The sequence below is a fragment of the Temnothorax longispinosus genome, unplaced genomic scaffold (assembly GCF_030848805.1).
Source record: "Temnothorax longispinosus isolate EJ_2023e unplaced genomic scaffold, Tlon_JGU_v1 HiC_scaffold_17, whole genome shotgun sequence".
NCBI lineage: Eukaryota > Metazoa > Arthropoda > Insecta > Hymenoptera > Formicidae > Temnothorax > Temnothorax longispinosus.
Genome location: NW_027269981.1, coordinates 109,434 through 126,518, shown reverse-complemented (window position 1 = coordinate 126,518; position 17,085 = coordinate 109,434). Strand labels below are relative to the sequence as shown.

General features: G+C 41.5%; 3 protein-coding genes across 5 annotated transcripts; 1 reads left to right on the top strand and 2 right to left on the bottom strand.

Annotated features, from left to right (window-relative positions):
- Positions 1-2,447: 2,447 nt before the first annotated feature.
- On the bottom strand, positions 2,448-6,692 carry LOC139823755 (putative nuclease HARBI1). Its single transcript, XM_071796259.1, has 4 exons — positions 6,628-6,692; positions 6,164-6,295; positions 2,982-3,249; positions 2,448-2,879 (listed from the first exon to the last, which is right to left on the bottom strand). The coding sequence occupies exons 1-4, from the start codon at positions 6,690-6,692 to the stop codon at positions 2,448-2,450; spliced, it is 897 nt and encodes a 298-aa protein (XP_071652360.1).
- A 24-nt stretch (positions 6,693-6,716) lies between these two features.
- On the top strand, positions 6,717-8,716 carry LOC139823743 (putative nuclease HARBI1). 2 transcript variants are annotated; one of them, XM_071796249.1, is made up of 5 exons: positions 6,717-6,998; positions 7,155-7,323; positions 7,399-7,685; positions 7,782-8,361; positions 8,574-8,716. In XM_071796249.1, the coding sequence occupies exons 2-5, from the start codon at positions 7,244-7,246 to the stop codon at positions 8,584-8,586; spliced, it is 960 nt and encodes a 319-aa protein (XP_071652350.1). In that variant the 5' UTR covers positions 6,717-6,998; positions 7,155-7,243; the 3' UTR covers positions 8,587-8,716. The 2 variants fall into 2 exon arrangements, with proteins under 2 accessions (XP_071652350.1, XP_071652349.1); XM_071796248.1 differs by having other exon boundaries at positions 7,091-7,323.
- A 271-nt stretch (positions 8,717-8,987) lies between these two features.
- LOC139823742 (uncharacterized) lies at positions 8,988-11,331 on the bottom strand. Of its 2 annotated transcripts, none has more exons than XM_071796246.1 (5): positions 10,770-11,331; positions 10,504-10,614; positions 10,203-10,342; positions 9,951-10,091; positions 8,988-9,868 (listed from the first exon to the last, which is right to left on the bottom strand). In XM_071796246.1, the coding sequence occupies exons 1-5, from the start codon at positions 11,065-11,067 to the stop codon at positions 9,419-9,421; spliced, it is 1,140 nt and encodes a 379-aa protein (XP_071652347.1). In that variant the 5' UTR covers positions 11,068-11,331; the 3' UTR covers positions 8,988-9,418. The 2 variants fall into 2 exon arrangements, with proteins under 2 accessions (XP_071652347.1, XP_071652346.1); XM_071796245.1 differs by having other exon boundaries at positions 10,194-10,342; positions 10,770-11,330.
- Between the last annotated feature and the right edge of the window lie 5,754 nt (positions 11,332-17,085).

Genomic DNA, 17,085 nt, shown 5'->3' with positions numbered 1-17,085 from the left:
GAGCGTATTAAACTCAATCTGCAAATGGGTAGTGCTCTGCTTGGCTTGATAGCAATCTTCTAATTGTTGCTTTAATTGAGCGAATGTTTGTATATCTCGCGTTTCAAAATCTTGCATTGCCTTTCCTTTTAATTTTGTATATAAAATCGCCTGTACTAATGATTCTTCGTCTGTAGGCTGTATATTATGTACCGCATATGTGCACGCGTTTATAAATTCTTGTAATTTCTGTCGCGACGTCCCATCGAACTCAGCTTCGATCATGCTTCGTGCTTCTTTTAACGTTATAGCATTCGGTATGGAACTACGCCGATTTCTTATATCGTGTTCCGTCCGTCCGTAATTTTCGCTCGAATATCTTTCGTTTCCGGCTCCTACTTGGTCGCCGTTTCGTGCACTATTTTCTAGTGTTATTAACCGTTCTCGTAATTCGCGCGTTTCGTCACGCATTTCCATACGCGATTCCTCTTGCATTTTCTGCATTTCCCGTAATAAATTGTATATTTCTCTTACGTTGTGCGTTTCCGTAAATAGCGGTGCGTACTGTGCGTCAGATTGTGACTGTGCCATTTCGATTTCCTTAACTTGCGCTTGTGGCTGGTTTGTGTGAGTGCGTTCTTCTAATAGGGGTTTTTCCGTTCGCGTCTCTTCGCCGTTTTCCCGATATCCGTGGTGAAAATTCGTTGATTAGCCACGACGCATTGGCTATTGGCGTTCGGGGAGGACTATTTTCTCCCGACGTTCACGCGTAGTACAATTTTAAATTTTCTCGACTTACATTAGAAGTACGGTTCGCATGGTCGCTCGCAGGCTCCGTTGTTTGCGGCTGGCCCTGGCGTGAAGTAAGTTGAAGCTAAGTACGCCACAACCGGAGAAGGGTCCCATGTCAGTGCATATTTAGGTCTAGCGGATTTAAGGACCGATACTCCTTTGCAAAAACGCTTAATTCTTTTATCCGAGCCTAAACTTATATCTGTTATCAAGGAAAGTGCCGACCGATACGAGTTTAATGTTCCGTAAGATCCGATGGTCTCCAGTTGTTCTGTTAGAAATTCCAAGACTAGCGGTATGTCCGGGTGAAACCAATCTAGTGAGCGCTTAACGCAAAAATCCCACCAAAGCCTTATAGGCTTTGAATACTGGGTTATGGTACCCTTTGTTAAGGACGCTAGGAAAATACGTTAGCACCTTACAGCAACGCGTCAAATGGCGAAGATTACAAGCGCCAGTGAAGATCGGGCAACTCGTCTTGCTACGAAATGCTACTTTACCTCCCTGTAAATGGGAGCTCGGTCGTGTAACACAGTGCCATGCGGGCGCTGACGGGCTGATTCGTGTGGTGACCGTGAGAACACCGACCTCCGAATATAAACGTCCGATCGTAAAATTATGCCTACTCCCGATCGACTGTGAGGCGCGCGCTGACTGACCTCTCCGGCATAAGCATTGTCAATGAACTTGTCACGGCGGGCGGTACGCTCGGTATCGCCACGTCTTTTTTCTCAAAAAAAAAAAACCTTATGTAATTAGCTTGTCTTACTCTAAGTTGATCTAGTTATAAGATATATTCTATCTTCCCGTATCGACTTATCGACCGCCACGAGCACATCGCGGATTTCGAAACGTATTTCGAGGCGGGCGGTATGTTGAGGATAGAAACCGAATTCCGTTGCGAGAGAGGAATTGTTGGGCGCCGTATCTTTGCCAGCGGCCCTGATCGCGAAGTGAGGCGAAAAGAAAGGGCCATTACCGAAATATCGCACACGGCCCTGCCATGGAGCGTCGCCCAATAATCCTTCGCTCCCGTTCAATTTGTGCGAACTCATGCGAGTCATGCGCACGCGTTTACGCGCTTTCGTGCAATAGTTCGATCACGGATCGATATGATTCGTCCTCCCTGTAACGCACCCGGCTCCCCCGCTGAGCCACCCTCATGCCGGAACACGACTATCCGCCGGCAGGCAGAATAGAAATCGCTCTCGCGCCGTAAAGTCGAAACCCGTTCGCCGCGATCCGCATCCTCGATCGATTGCCGCGCGAAACGGAGGTCATACGCTCCACCAGCCGTCTTCAACGGGGAAGTGGACGACCTCAGTGAGCGAGAACGCGCTTCTCCTCACCGACTCGGTGCACGAACACTTAATTTCTGAGCGGGACTCGTCGCGCTCGAAGCCGTCCCCCAGCGTAACGTTAAAGCGTCGCACGTGATACGCCGCTTAGTGAGATCACGCATAGCTCACTATATCTGTAAAGGACGACTGTGCTTACTTGTGCTGTGATTAAAGACATTTAGCAAAGAAACGGCGGTATTCATTTGAAAACTCCTCGCCGATCAGCGATACGCTTCGCGCCCTTGTCAGGGCGGAATCCGGCAAACATTCGTGTCCCAAGGCTCCCTTGGCCGAACACGAAACAATTGGCCATCACACAATCTATCACATCCTCAATCAATCTACATCCTCAATCACTTCTATATTAAAATCATCATTTTTCATTAGACACACATTATGTAAAACACAACAGGCAAGAATATGCAGTGGAATTAAGTCTACTCTATCCATTGCAAGTGTTGTAAAAAGGCTTCGAAAACGTCCTTTTAATAGTCCGAAAGCTCTTTCAATAGCAATTCTCGCAGAAACATGACAAAAGTTATAATTTCGTTGACGTTGTGTCATATGGCCATTGTCTCGATACGGTATTAGCAAATTTTTATGCAATTTATAGGCTAGATCTCCAACTAAGTGACACTCTTGTGGAAACTTTGACACATCTCCAAGATAGGATTGTACTTCCGACAGACGAAACACTCGTTGATCATGTACCGACCCCACATGTCCAACATAACAGTGGATAAATTGGCAAGTGTGGTCACAAATAGCCTGCAACAAAAGACATACAAACCAATATAGATTACATAAAATTGGCATGAAAAGCATTAACATTGGAATTCCCGCTAAAATTATTGAAGTAAAAAATATTACCTGAAGTTGGATTGAGTGATGGCTTTTGCGATTGACATATGCTGCTGGATCATCTTTAGGAGCTGGAATATTGATGTGCGTGCCATCAATAGCACCAATGACTTTAGGGAATCCACTAGTAGCTTCAAATCCTGCCCACACTTGACCAACTCGTTCATTTGTAGGCCATTTAATTACAGTAGGTGCCAGCTCAATAAGTGCATTTATAACACGTTTTGTTATATATAATGCAGTATTTCTACCGACATTAAATCGATCGGAAATCAACCTGAAGATTAAAACAAAAATATATAACAGTTGTTTTCTAGTTAAGGCTCCTAGGGTTTCGCCGCCGTCATGTGAGATCATGACGTCAAAGGCGGAAATGACACGCTGAGAATTCTTGCGTGCCATTTCCAAATAAAATAACATACTTCAAATTACTTCAGCACACTTTAAAAATACTCCGAGAACTATCCCTTTCTCTTCGTAGTTAAGGGGATCCTATAGTGGCGGTAGTTACCGACATTTTTTCATTTTAAGGAATTTTTGAATTGGCTTTACAGAATTGCAAGTTTTTGGTCTAGAATTAAAGTACGCACAAAAATCTACATCGCGTTGTACGATTTCATATCGGGAACGAAAAAAAATTAAAAATTTTACTAATTTGGGCACATACAACTGTCATCTGACGACAATAACAAAATTACTGCAGTTTATATATATATAATGACACCAAGGCGACGTAGGGACAACATGTAGGAACAATATCGTGTAAATAAAACTAAGATTCAACGTCTAGAAAAAAAGATTCCGTAAAATGAAGTTTTATTAAGCAAAAGCACATTTAGGTTGACAGAATAAGCAGTATTGCGTGTAGCGAGAGATGGCGCAGCAATCGAACAAAAACAGATGCCTCTGGTTAGACAAGGACAGACATAGATATATAACATAGAAAACAGGATTAGAAATGTTGACATTACCGACGTCGAGGAAGTTCGGCCTTCGCTATAGGATCCCCTTAATAAACAACGGTAAAATAAATGTAATACGAAACCGTGCGCCGGCGCATAAGCACTCATATTACATTCATTTTATGGCTGTTTTTTAACTGTCAATGGAAAGGGATAGTTCTCGGGAGTATTTTTGGTGTGTGCTGAAGTGATCTGAAGTATTATGTTATCTTTTTATTTGGAAATGGCACGCAAGAATTTTCAGCGTGTTATTTCTCGTCCCTTGCAGCCGTCCGCTGGGCTTCACCAACCGACGACCAGCCAAGCGGCAACCGAGCCAACAGCTGAGGAGCCATCGGCCAGATGAGGCGATGCAGCAGCAGCGGCGAGCCCGGGCGAAGATAGTAGGAAAGATGCGCGAGGCCAGCGGGCCGACTAGAACCAATAAAGCTAATTAGACGAGCTTTATAGCACGTATGATGCGTCGGGATAAATAAAACGCGCATCAAGAATCATAGATTGATCTAGATATAAGCTCCTTTCCTTGCATGGGTCAAACAAGCGAAACGCGAGACTCCGAAACCACGGCGACGGAATGACGCGAAGCGGAAACCGCTTACCGCTAAGCAAAAGCGTTGTAGAGTCCACGGAGACTAGTCCGACCGAGTTTCAAGCGTATCGGAGTACAGCGAGATAAACTCGGTGACGCGAAGCGGAAACCGCTTACCGCTAAGCAAACGCGACGTAGAGTTCACGGAGACTCGTTCGACCGAGCTGCAAGCATAGCGAAGTCGGGCGAAACGAACTCGGTGAAACGAAGCGGAAACCGCTTACCGATAAGCAAGCGTGATGTAGTCACTTCAGACTCAGCTCATCGAGTTTCGAGCGTATCGAAGTACAGCGAGATAAACTCGGTGACGCGAAGCGGAAACCGCTTAAGGCTAAGCAAACGCGACGTAGAGTTCACGGAGACTGGTCCGACCGAGTTTCAAGCGAGATAAATTCGGTGACGCGAAGCGGAAACCGCTTAAGGCTAAGCATACGCGTGGCAGAGTCGACGGAGACTCGTTTTACTGGGTCTCGAGCAAGTCGGAGCGCGGTAACGTTAAATCCGGTCGAAAAAGCGGAAACCGCTTAAGGCTAAGCATACGCGTTGCAGAGTCGACGGAGACTCGTTCTACCGAGTCGCGAGCAAGTCGGAGCACGGTAGCGTTAAATCCGGACGAAAAGGCGGAAATCGCTTAATGCTAAGCATACGCGTTGCAGAGTCGACGGAGACTCGTTCTACCGAGTCTCGAGCGAGTCGGAGCGCGGTAACGTTAAATCGGGGCGAAAAAGCGGAAACCGCTTAAGGCTAAGCATACGCGTTGCAGAGTCGAAAGAGACTCGTTCTACCGAGTATCGAGCGAGTCGGGACGCGGTAGCGTCAAATCGGGGCAAGAAAGCGGAAACCGCTTAATGCTAAGCAAGCCTGGTAGCAGCATCACGGAATATCGGCTTGCCGAGTATCAAACGATTCGGGGCGCGGATACGCGGAAGCGACATTATCTTGTAAGTCTGAGCATAGAGCTTCTATCGCGAAAGCATCTCAAATCATCTAGAAATTACGGCGAGGAGAATGTCGCCCTTGAATAGCGCGAAGCGTAAATATGCTTTCTCGAATACGTAAAGTGCGAAGACGAGGATCAGAATGCGGAAATGTAAACGCGAGTTAGCCACAGGTGTACGGCAGATGTGCGGCCGAGAACAATGGGACTATTCAAAAGCGAGCGAGCGGAATGCGGAGAGTTGTGCGAAAACACAGGTGTCGGCCAGATGTGCGAGCCGGGACAATGAAGTTATTGATACAGCTTCGTGCGAAAGGCCTGGAAGAATGGTCAGGGCGCGTAGTGGGGCAAGCCCCAGCGACAGCGAGGCAGGGCAAGCGAGCCCAGCGATCGAGGATTCGTCTCTCGGGACTCGATGCGAGCGGTCGCATCGAGAGCCAACACTCACAGACTCGTCTTCCTAACTTCTCGCGTAGTATCTTAACGGAACGGAACTCGCAAACGGCAAGCGATCTCATAGAGCGAGAATGATCCCGCTCAGCGGTCAGCGTAATCCCGCTAATTATAAAGTCCATGTAACTGAAAAAAGAGAAATAAATTATATTCTACCTAATTTTCGTAAAACTTACGTGTGACATTTATTGCGAAACCATCCGGCGGCTACGAACCTGAAAAGACATTCATCCATACCGAACCTACCAACCTGTCGGCCGCCCGAAATCCTCCATCGACGCAATCCTCCAGAGTGACGGTGATCCAGCTAAGAAGAGGCGCGAAACCCTTCAGCACACAGTGGTCCGAGAGTCCAGAGGGTCGAACCGGAGACAGATGGGAGCTGAAACAGAGTCGTAGAAAGGGGAATCAGGGAAGTCAGCGAAAAGTTTGTCCGCATGAATCAGTATCTTTCTCGATAGGCCGAGGTAAAAATCGAGTGGCGACCGTGATAACTAAGAATTCCGAGACGCGTGATTAATCAACTCCCCCGTCCGGCTACACCCTAACGTCACGATCTCACATAATGACGGCGAGAGCCCAGGAGTCTTAATGACACAAATCAACATAAGCATCTCTGTTTATGTTGCCAACATGTCAAACAAAGAAAGATTGATGCTTGTGTTGACTGATATCACTGACCATGTTCAACAAAACTGTGAACTTATTCATTACCTTAAAGAATCTGGAGTAGCTAATCGCCACAACGCCAACAAACACTGTTTGCGTGGAGAAATCATAGGTGCTCCCTCTGTTTTCTCTCTTATGCCCGTTTCTACCAACGCGGTTTAAACGTTAATCCCTAGTGACATTCGGTTAACCGAAGTTTGCCAAAAATATTGGTTTCTACCAATGATAAATTCACGTTTAAACGCACGTAAATCCAGTTTAATTTAAACGATCAATATTGACCGTTTAGCATTGTTAAACTACGGTTAAAAAATATAACTAGCTAGTTCTGCAGACAAAAATTGTGTGATAAGGTTATATGTAAGGTTATTAATGAGGTTATATATATATTGGATAAAGTAAATATATTAATTGAGGTAAATATAAAGTAAATAAAAAAGTAATAATAATAATAAAATTGATGTAAACATTTTTCATGATACAGAAATTTTCATAATTTATAATATAGAAGTTATACGTAGGAAATATGATGCCCCAGCATTTATTAAACTTGTTGTTTTCTGATGATGAAGATATTGTGAATGTGAGACCGATCAGAAGAAGGAAAAGATTTAAACATCGCATTAATTATTTGGAAGAGCTTGATGACATCGAATTCATAATGCGATTTCGAATAAGTAAAAGATCTGTGTTATCAGTGTTACAACACATAAGAGAAGAATTAGAATTTGCAACAAATAAGTAAGTAGAAACTATTTTATAATTGCAAATATAAATTCTAGTAAACGTAAAGGTAATACAATAATTTCTTTTTAGAAATAAAGCGATATCTCCCATGATACAATTGTTATTGACGCTTCGTGTATATGCCACTGGATCATTTCTCATATCTGCTGGAGATTTCTCAGGTGTGAGCACAACTTCAGCACATTATATTGTACACAGAGTCAGTAGAGCCATTGCTAGATTACGACCTCTTTATATTCATTTTCCAAACACGGAAGAAGAAATAAGAAAGGAACAACAACAATTCTATAAAATTGCGCGTTTCCCAAGAGTGATAGGATGCATAGATTGCACACATATCCGTGTCCAATCATTTGGTAAATTATTGCTATATAAAATACTATTATATTATTTACATTGATTTGCCTACTATATAATTATTACTACATGTTCTTTTATTTTGATTATTGTAGGTGGAGAAGATGCTGAGTTATTTCGTAATAGAAAAGGATACTTTTCCATAAATACGCAAGCAACATGTAACAGCAATTTACAAATAACAGATATAGTTGCTCGTTGGCAAGGTTCTGTGCACGATAGTACAATTTTTAATAATAGTCGCTTGAGAGCAAATTTTGAGAATGCCGCATATGGTAACGGTTTTTTGTTAGGAGATTCCGCATATCCTTCGAAGCGGTATCTTCTAACTCCACTGATAACGCCACAAACTGCTGCAGAACGACTCTATAATGAATCACATATTCGTACCCGCAATATAATAGAACGTCTATTTGGTGTTTGGAAAAGAAGATTTCCAATTCTAGCATTGGGAATGCGATATCACTTACAAAGAGTCATGCCTATTATTATTGCAACAGCAGTGCTTCACAATATTGCTAGACAAAATAATGACCCACAACCAGATGACGATCCAAATTTAGATTTACCATGGGATCATATGCTAGCCGAATGCAACATTAACCAGAGAATCAATAATGACGAAGTTGCTGGTGGAACAGTAAGAACAGAACTGATTCATACTTATTTTGCTAAGTATGTTTGTTTACAAATATTTTCATATAATATATTAAAATTTTGTATTTCTATTAGATTGTATGAGTATGTATGTGTTCGCACGCTGATGTATGTACGTGTGTGCATAAATTATATATAATTCAAAAGTTTTAATTTTATAAATTACCCTATATAAATTATAATAATTCTATAAAATATCTCTATTATTATAAGAAATATATTTTTTCCAGCATTAGAGTATAATAAAGTGAGGAAACAATACATCTACCCTGAAACGTTTCACAATTAACACACATGAATGAAAGACATCTAAAAAGTCAAAGAAACTTTCTATCCTTTTGCATACTTATGTGTAGAGTATAAACTGCATAAGGATATCGAACAGGAAATGCGAAAACCTAAAAATATATTTAGATATTTAGTGATATATTTGTCTCATTTCTGTTTTATTTTTATGTGCATATTAAGGAAATTCCAAATTTAAATAATATTGATGTTTGTAACACTTTTTTTATTTGAATAAGATACAGTTTAAAGTTACATTGCACATATATTATATACGTTTTTCACTTATACATAATAAAGTATATTATCAAGAAAATATCTTCCTCTTCTCTGTCTCTCTCTCTAAGCACTCATGTATTATTTTATAAATACTTTGTATTACACTGAACAAAAATAATAAAACTATTATCTTATTTTGCAGTAAAAACAAAACATAAATTGAACTTCTTGTAAAAAAAGAAACAGTTCTTATATATAACGTAACTGTGTATTAGACTAATCGAACAAAAATAAAATCAATATATTATTTTGCAGTAAGAACAAAACATAAATTAAACTTTTTGTAAAAAAAGAAACAGTTCTTATATATGTAACGTAGCTTTGTATTAGACTGATCGAACAAAAATAAAATTAATATATTATTTAGAAGCAAGAACAAAACATAAATTAAATTAACTAATTTTCATTTTTAATATATTTTATAACTTCTTTATATATCATCAGTCTTTCTGATCAGTCTTTCAATACTATCTCACTGTTTAGTTCAACGAATTAAAAATAAAATTTGTTTCTATGAAACGTTAAATGACTTGTTTTGTTGCACCTCTCTTTGTAATCTATGCTCCTGTAATAACAACTCTTTTTCTAATATCTGTACTTCTAATTGTTCTTTCTTCAATCGCGTACTTAAAATTTGCATCTCTATTTCACGTTTTGCTTTAAAATCGTCTGTCATACATTCTGTAAGCTTGATCTTTGAATCTGTTAACATGTCAAATTGTGACATTCTTGAAGTAATAGTTTCTTCTTTTTTCTTATATGGTTTATTGTCTTGTCTATTAAGTTTCTTAGATTTATATTGATCATTTAAATCATTGGTTTTTACTTGAAGTGGAGTACTTATTTTTCGTTTTAATATTTGTACTGCGGATGTGTTCTGTACGTCTTGCTTTTCTGGTTTTTTTATATTTTGTATATTGCTTTTCTTAAGACAGTGTTGTGTATTATTCTCTCTCATAAACTGCAACAAAAAGGTATATAAATACAAAGATAAATAATGTAACGTACACTTCTATGCACATAAAAATTTTGTTCGGACTTACAACCGAGCTATTTCCATTAACATCTGATACACTATCGTTTCCAATTATGTCATTTTCCTTATCGTAGTTTGTCATTTCATGTCCATCTGATACATTATCAAATGAATTTTGTCTCATAGCACCAGCATTTTCTTGTAAGTACTACAAATTTATATTAATTTGTATTTAATACATTTGAGCAACAGATATATATATATATATATATATATAGTATACAATATAATATATTTTAATATTTATTACATCTCTTACAAGTAGAACATCATCTTGATCATTGTCATTGTCATCAACTGGAAGCCACTCGTCCATTTCAATAGAATCTGATGACGTCTCGCATGAATTTGTCTTTGTAGGTATCTTGCATGCATTTGTACTTTGATCTGTATAAACATCTGTATAATATACATAAATATAATTTAACATATTCTCAGCTTTTTCACATATTACTAGCTAGCAAAAGTTACAATATCGTTCATTTTAATGAGCTTTAAAATAAGAAAGAATCGTAACATTGCTTTATACTGTGCATATATTTTATACGTATATATTTTACCTTCTATAGCATCACAATCATAATCACTTTTAATACCTTCAACAGAAGGTTTAATAATGTCTCGTACACGTTCCAGCACTACATCTGTTTGGGATTCACAAGGTCCTCCACCTAGTTTTTCAATCATAACTTACTTATTACAATATACATTATACTTACTTATTACTTGTAAACAATTATATACTTCTACAAATTATGAAATAATTATTTTGATATGTAATATCTCTATAGTTTTACACCAAAATATCAACCAACATTTTACTTGCCTGTTTTATATAATTGTATCCTTTCATCAGCGAAAAATTTTCGTGTCTTTTTTTTAAGATTCTCCCAACAACTTTTGAGGACTTCCGCACTTCTAAATTCAGTTGAAGAAGATGTACTATTGTAATTATTTTCTATTACCTTCCAACACTTTTCTTTATCTTTTGAGGTTACTCCGTCAGTTCTTTTATTTTCTATTATATTTTTATACTTTAATACTATTTCTGTTAAAATTAGTTTTTCCTTTTCGGAAAAATTTTGGGCACGTTTCCGTTGCACACTTAATTTTGCTGCATTCATTTTATTAATTATACACTTCTTCGTTTGACAAGATATGATTCTCCTAACCTAATAATCCTAAACCACAGTAATCACAGTTCCGTTAGAACGATTATTGGACCAATCAACGTTCTACATTCTAATGCTTTCAGAGTTATATCAAACATGTTATAAGTTTAGCTAAACGTTCCGGATAGTTTACTCGTAGAAACCAATCAATATTAAACTGAAAGTTAATTTTAACCAAAGTTTCACTAAACCGTAGTTAACCACAAATTGGTAGAAACGGGCATTAGTAGTATTGGCTCAATAATAGACAGAAGATACTCGAAGGTTCCAGGAAGCATCCTAAATCATGCATTAGTTATTGTTTATCAGTTAGATATTGCATTCTGTATTCAAATCTGTACTAAACTGTTTACCATTGACTTTTTGATAGAGAAATATTTTTAGGAAGACATTTATTTATATAATAATAATAATATACTTTATTCGATTCGGCCTTCCAGCCTAAAATCCGGGACTTGGTTTACAATTTTGCTACTTAAACATTCACTCCTTCATCCACTCTCTCTTTCCCTTCTCCTATTCTCTCTCATTTTTCCTAATTCTCTCATGCATTTCACATTCGCTATCTTTCCTTCCTCTCCTAAAAAATCCTTCACTCTAATCTTGCGCTCTCTATCTACATGTGTCAGTATGTGTTCCATCGTTCCTTCTTCTTCTTCACAGATCTGGCATTTTCTTCTTCCCGCCTCCGCCCAAAATCTGTTTCTTTCCTTTTTGTTTCCACATCTCCATCTCGCAATCAACTTTTGGCTCCCTTTGTGCCCTTTCTCTCTCAAATATCTCGGTCCTTCCTGCGCCATTATGTCCTTATATCTCTTGTTGTATCTCGTGCTTCCTATCTTACTATCCATCCATTGCCCTAGTCTCTCTCTCTCTCTCTGCCCTATTACTTGCCCTATATCCGCCTCCCCCTCCCTCAGTAGTTTTATACCCTCTGAACTAAATCCATTTTGCCTATAAAACATCTTTCTCTCCTCCCCCACCATACCCTTTTTTCCCTCACTCTCTTTTTCCTTCACGCATTCTACTACCAATTTTCTTTCCCCCATCTTCATAGCCTTTTCCTCGAACCTTACTGCTCTGTTTCCCGCAATTGTACTTAACTTTACTCTCCCCGTTTCCTTATAAACTATATAGTCCGGCGTACAGGAGTCGAGGCCAAGGGTCCACTTTACATACTTTTTATGTATTCTTTCCAATTCTTCTCTTTCTCTCCAGCCCCAGATCTCTGCCCCATACATTATAACCCCAAGTACTAAATATTTAAATAATATCATTCTTCTCCTAAAGTCATCCCTGAACCTACGTTCCCCCACCCCCCATACCTGCCTCATCACAATATTTGCCTTCTTCTTTGCACTCTTGATCTGTCCGTCGTCGCCTCCATTCCTCCTCAACTCGTATCCCAAGTACTTGTATTCCTTCACTTCCTCCAGTCTCTTTCCTTCCCATTCCCATCCCACCTCCTTTCCTCTGCCTCCTCCTCTTCTAAAGCACATAATCTTTGACTTCTCTGTGTTCAGCTGCAGTTTTTTCCTTCTTAGGTATCTCTCCAGTCTCCTTATCATCTCCTTCATTCCATCCACACTTTTTGCCAGCAGCACTAGATCATCTGCATACGCTAGTGTCCATATCCTTTCTGCTCCAACCCTCATGCCGCCCGCCTGCCCTGTCCTCATCTCCTCCTCCACATCTGCAATCAATATCGAGAACAGTAGCGGACTCAGAGGGCACCCCTGCCTTACTCCTTTCTCCGTCCAGAACCAGTTGGAGACTTTTCCGCTCACTTTAACCGCATTCTTCGTCCCTTCATAGATTTCCTTGATCCTTTCAATTATCCCTCTTCTTATTCCTCTTTTCTCCATTGCTTCCCATAAGATCTTTCTGTCTACTCTGTCGAAGGCCGCCCTTAGGTCCACAAAGAACCCATATACTTTTCCTCCTTTCTTCCTCAGTTCTCTTTTGACCACGTGCTGTAACACATACACGTTGTCCATCGTCCCTCTACCCTTCCTAAAACCTGCTTGAGTTTCCGGCAGAATTTTCTTCTCTTCTGCCTCTTTCCTTAGCCTCTCTGCTAATATTCCTGCGTATATCTTATACGCAGTACATAACAGGGAGACTCCCCTGTAGTTTTCCACACTTTTCGGGTCACCTTTCTTGAAAATTGGGGCTATTAACCCCACTCTCCATTCTTCCGGGAAGCCTTCACCTCTCCACACCTTTTTCAGGATTTCCTTCAGCTTTCCCTTTATCCGCCCGTCGCTGAACTTCCATGCCTCTCCTGCTATCCCATCTACTCCTGCCGCTTTTCTCCTCTTTAAGTTATTGATCTGTTCTTCAATTTCTTGATCCTGAATCTCCAGCTCCCCATCTTCTTCTTTACTTCTTCTTTCCACCTCCTCTCTCCTGTCCTCTTTACTTCCTTCCAACAACTGCATAAAATGATTCTCCCATTCCTCCATCTTTATATCTTCCTCAATTGGTACTCTTTTCTTCCTTTCCTTGTTAATTATCTTCCATATTTGTTCTTCTGTTTTCGCGCTCCTGACTTCTTCCTCATATTTCTCTAGTCTTTTTTCTTCCTTCCTTCTGCACATTTCCCTAAATTCTCTTCTTAGTTTCACATATACCTCCTTTCCTTCCTTTCCCATTCTCCATCTTTTATATGTCCTCTTCAGCCCCCTTTTCTTTCTCTTGCACTCCTCGTCCCACCAATCCTTCTCTTCTATTTTCTTCCTCCTTATCGTAATCCTTTTCCTTACCATATTTTTCTCTACTGCCTTCTTCAGGTTTTCCCAGACGTCCTCCACCTCTTCCCCCTCCACCTCTACCTCTTCCGCTTTCTCCTTATACTTCTTGATACTCTCTTCGTCCCACTGTATCACTTCCTTTGTCTTCTTTTGCATCTCCTCCTCCAACCTTTCTACTCCTCCCCTTATTTCTACCTCCAAGGGTTGGTGGTCCGACTCCACCCTTTCTCCTATCGTTAACTTGATCACTCTATCCCACGCCTCTCGATTCACCACCATGTAGTCCACCACCGATGTTCCTTTTCCTCCGGAGTACGTCCATTCTCCTTCCTCGTCACCTCTCATATTACCGTTCTCTACCTCCCATCCCCTCTCCTCCAGCATCTCTAAAAATTCCTTTCCCTCCGTGTTTATTACCTCATCTTTAGAGCTTCTCTGTCTTTCCCCGTCGTTGTCCCCCTCGTAATTCTTACCCTCCCCCCCTATTCTTGCATTAAAATCTCCCCCTATACATAGAATTTCCTCCTCCCTTTCCTCTATCATTTCCTCTAATTCTCTTCGTAATGTTCTCATTTTCTCCCCATTATATACCGTTATTATTCTCCATATTTCCCCCTCTACCCTCAGCTTCCTCTCCTGCATTCCGTTTACAAATACCGCTTCCTTAATATCTATCTCCTCTATCTCTTTCCTTATGCCTGTTATTATACCTCCCTTAGCCCTACCTTTACATTTCTCTCTAATCGCGAATTGACATTTCCATTCAAATTTCTTTGACATATTCCTTTTCATTCTCTCCCATTCCTTTTCTTCTACCCACGTTTCGCATAGTCCTATAATGTCAAATCCTTCTATGTATTCCCAGAATTCTCTGTCCTTCTTCTTCAGCCCTGCCACATTCCAAAAGATCATCCTTAGTTCTGCGCTTGTATCCTTGTTTCCTTTTCCTCTCCTATTCCTCTTCCTTTTGCCTCCCTCTTTTACTCGCACATCTATTCCTTCCTCTCGGCCGATTTTTGAAAATTCTCCCTTTTCCTTATTTCCTCTGCCTCCTCATTCCATACATACATCTCATTCTCTATGTACATTTTTCTATATCCTACTTTTACCTTCTTTCCTTCCACTCGTTCCTTTCTCGCCCGTTCTCTCAGTAACCTTTGTACCTCTCTCTCCTTTCGTCAGATCATGATCAATGAATATGTTTCCCCCGAACAATTTGCTCTTCCTTTCTCTGCTTGCTCTTGCTTTCATTATTGTTTCCTTTCCCTCCCAATCTTCCATCTCTACTATTATTATTTCCTTTCCTTCCCTGCCTGCCACTTGAACACTTTTTACATTTTCTTTGATGATCCCGAATTCTTTTTCCAGAAATTCTTTAGCCTCCTCCTTCAGGCTGCTCTTCCCCTTCCTCAGTCCTCTTATGGTTATGTTATTCCTTCTCTCCTTCTTCTCTTTCTCGTCCATTATCCTTTTCAACCTTCTCACTTCCTCTCCTACATCGCCCGTTGACTCCCCCTTGCCTCCCTGTCTACCTATCCGTTCCTTCACTTTTTCCGTTATTTCTTCTATCTTTTCTTCTAACCTCCCTTTTCCTCCGGCTCCTTGTCTCTCTATTTCTTTTACTCTTTCTTCTAATTCCTCTATCTTCTTCTCCATTCTTTCCTCCTTAGCCTTCCAGCTTTCCTTTAATTCCCGTATCTCGATCCTTGTACTTGCCATTTCTTCTTTTAATTCTTTCAATAATGCTATCATAGCTCCCTCTTCACTCTTCCTCTTTCCATTCTCTTCCGTATCTCTCTCCTTCTCTTTCAATCTTTTCTCTCCAGGTGGTGTTCTATCCATCATATTGCTCCTTTTGAATATCTCCGCTGTCTGTCTCTCTAGCTCGTCCCTCTTCCTCTTATCATACGTAAATTCCAATATGCTAGTTGAATTCGATCTCTCTCTCTCCATCAATTTATCTTTCCTCGATCCTTTTCTCCCTCTTTCCTCGTCCTTCTGCATGTTGTAACTCGCCTGACAATACGCACGAGCCCGCCGCGTTACATGCGGACTCGGCCTTACTCGCAACCGCTCACTTGTCACCCTACTCTATGCCGTATGTCGTCTATATACTCTATGCCTTATGCCGTACGTAAAGCGCACGAAATCCCCTCTCCCTATCCCTTCCCCTCGTCCCTCTATCCTAACCTCTCACTTAGTCGTCTATTTACCCCTTTAATTACTTCTCACCCCTTACGTTGCGACCGCGCGCTTCGGAGGCGAGTTCGGAAACGATCCGACGAGCATCCTCAATGGAGAAGATACCGACTGAGGGGACGAAGGCGAGGATCGATAACGTGAGACGCCCAAACCGTAGTGACCTGCAGAGGCAATGGGCCAGAGGACCATCCCGCATACCTGGCGCACGAATGTGCGACGCCAGATTTACCGACGAAGCAAGGTTCCCGAAAAGGATACCGGCTTCGGGTATAAGAACGCTCGACGGATTGGGTGAGACCTGGGATATCCTCCCAGGGGGTTCGCGCCATGACCCGGTGAAAATCCCCGGGAAACATAATTTCTCCAGGGAAAGAAAGGTCCGACGGACTCACCAGGACCAGAGGAGCCTCTCCAGAGGGTCGGCGCCATTGTCCGGCAAAATCCCGGCGAAACACAATTTCGCCAGGAACTTATCCATCCGACGGTCCCACCAGGACCTAGGACACCCTCCCAGGGGGTCGGCGTCAAAGACAGACGAGTTCCCCGGAAAAAGCATCTTCCCCGGAACAAACGGCGCAATCCATCGCGAGAGGTCCTGGGACACCCGCCTAGGGGGTCGACGTCGAGCTCCGACGAAGATCCCCAGGAAATGCATCATCTCCGGGAACAGTGGCCCCGGAACAGCGATACCAGCTCCCGAGAAACCTAGCCAGAGGGTCGGCGTCAACGGCCGACGACATCGACGTCACCCGGACGTCGTCTACAGGGAGAACACCCAAATTCACCTTTAGGGGCATCTCCGAGGAGGTGCGCATGGGTCGACGTCGTCCGCGTCGAACAGTTTCCGCGAGTGGATACCTGGTGCAGCGGTACCAAGGAAGGAAGGTTCTCGCACTGCGTTGCGCGTGGAAATTTCCACGGGAACCTTCTAGAACGGGCAATGCGCAAAAGGGCACGCGAGAAGATAGTGAAAATCAGCGTGTTTTCGCATGATCGCGCCAGATGTGCCAGCCGC

Excerpts from the sequence above, each read along its gene's own strand:
- LOC139823755 (XM_071796259.1), bottom strand. The coding sequence starts at position 6,692 with ATGATTTCTCCACGCAAACAGTGTTTGTTGGCGTTGTGGCGATTAGCT. Across the intron at positions 3,250-6,163 it reads GGATTTCGGGCGGCCGACAG|GTTGATTTCCGATCGATTTA; the intron begins GTTGGTAGGTTC and ends TTTAATCTTCAG. Across the intron at positions 2,880-2,981 it reads ATCACTCAATCCAACTTCAG|GCTATTTGTGACCACACTTG; the intron begins GTAATATTTTTT and ends CTTTTGTTGCAG.
- LOC139823743 (XM_071796248.1), top strand. The coding sequence starts at position 7,109 with ATGATGCCCCAGCATTTATTAAACTTGTTGTTTTCTGATGATGAAGAT. Across the intron at positions 7,324-7,398 it reads TTAGAATTTGCAACAAATAA|AAATAAAGCGATATCTCCCA; the intron begins GTAAGTAGAAAC and ends ATTTCTTTTTAG. Across the intron at positions 7,686-7,781 it reads TATCCGTGTCCAATCATTTG|GTGGAGAAGATGCTGAGTTA; the intron begins GTAAATTATTGC and ends TGATTATTGTAG.
- LOC139823742 (XM_071796245.1), bottom strand. The coding sequence starts at position 11,067 with ATGAATGCAGCAAAATTAAGTGTGCAACGGAAACGTGCCCAAAATTTT. Across the intron at positions 10,615-10,769 it reads GATACAATTATATAAAACAG|GTGGAGGACCTTGTGAATCC; the intron begins GCAAGTAAAATG and ends TTGAAAAACTAG. Across the intron at positions 10,092-10,193 it reads ATGTTCTACTTGTAAGAGAT|TACTTACAAGAAAATGCTGG; the intron begins GTAATAAATATT and ends ATAAATTTGTAG.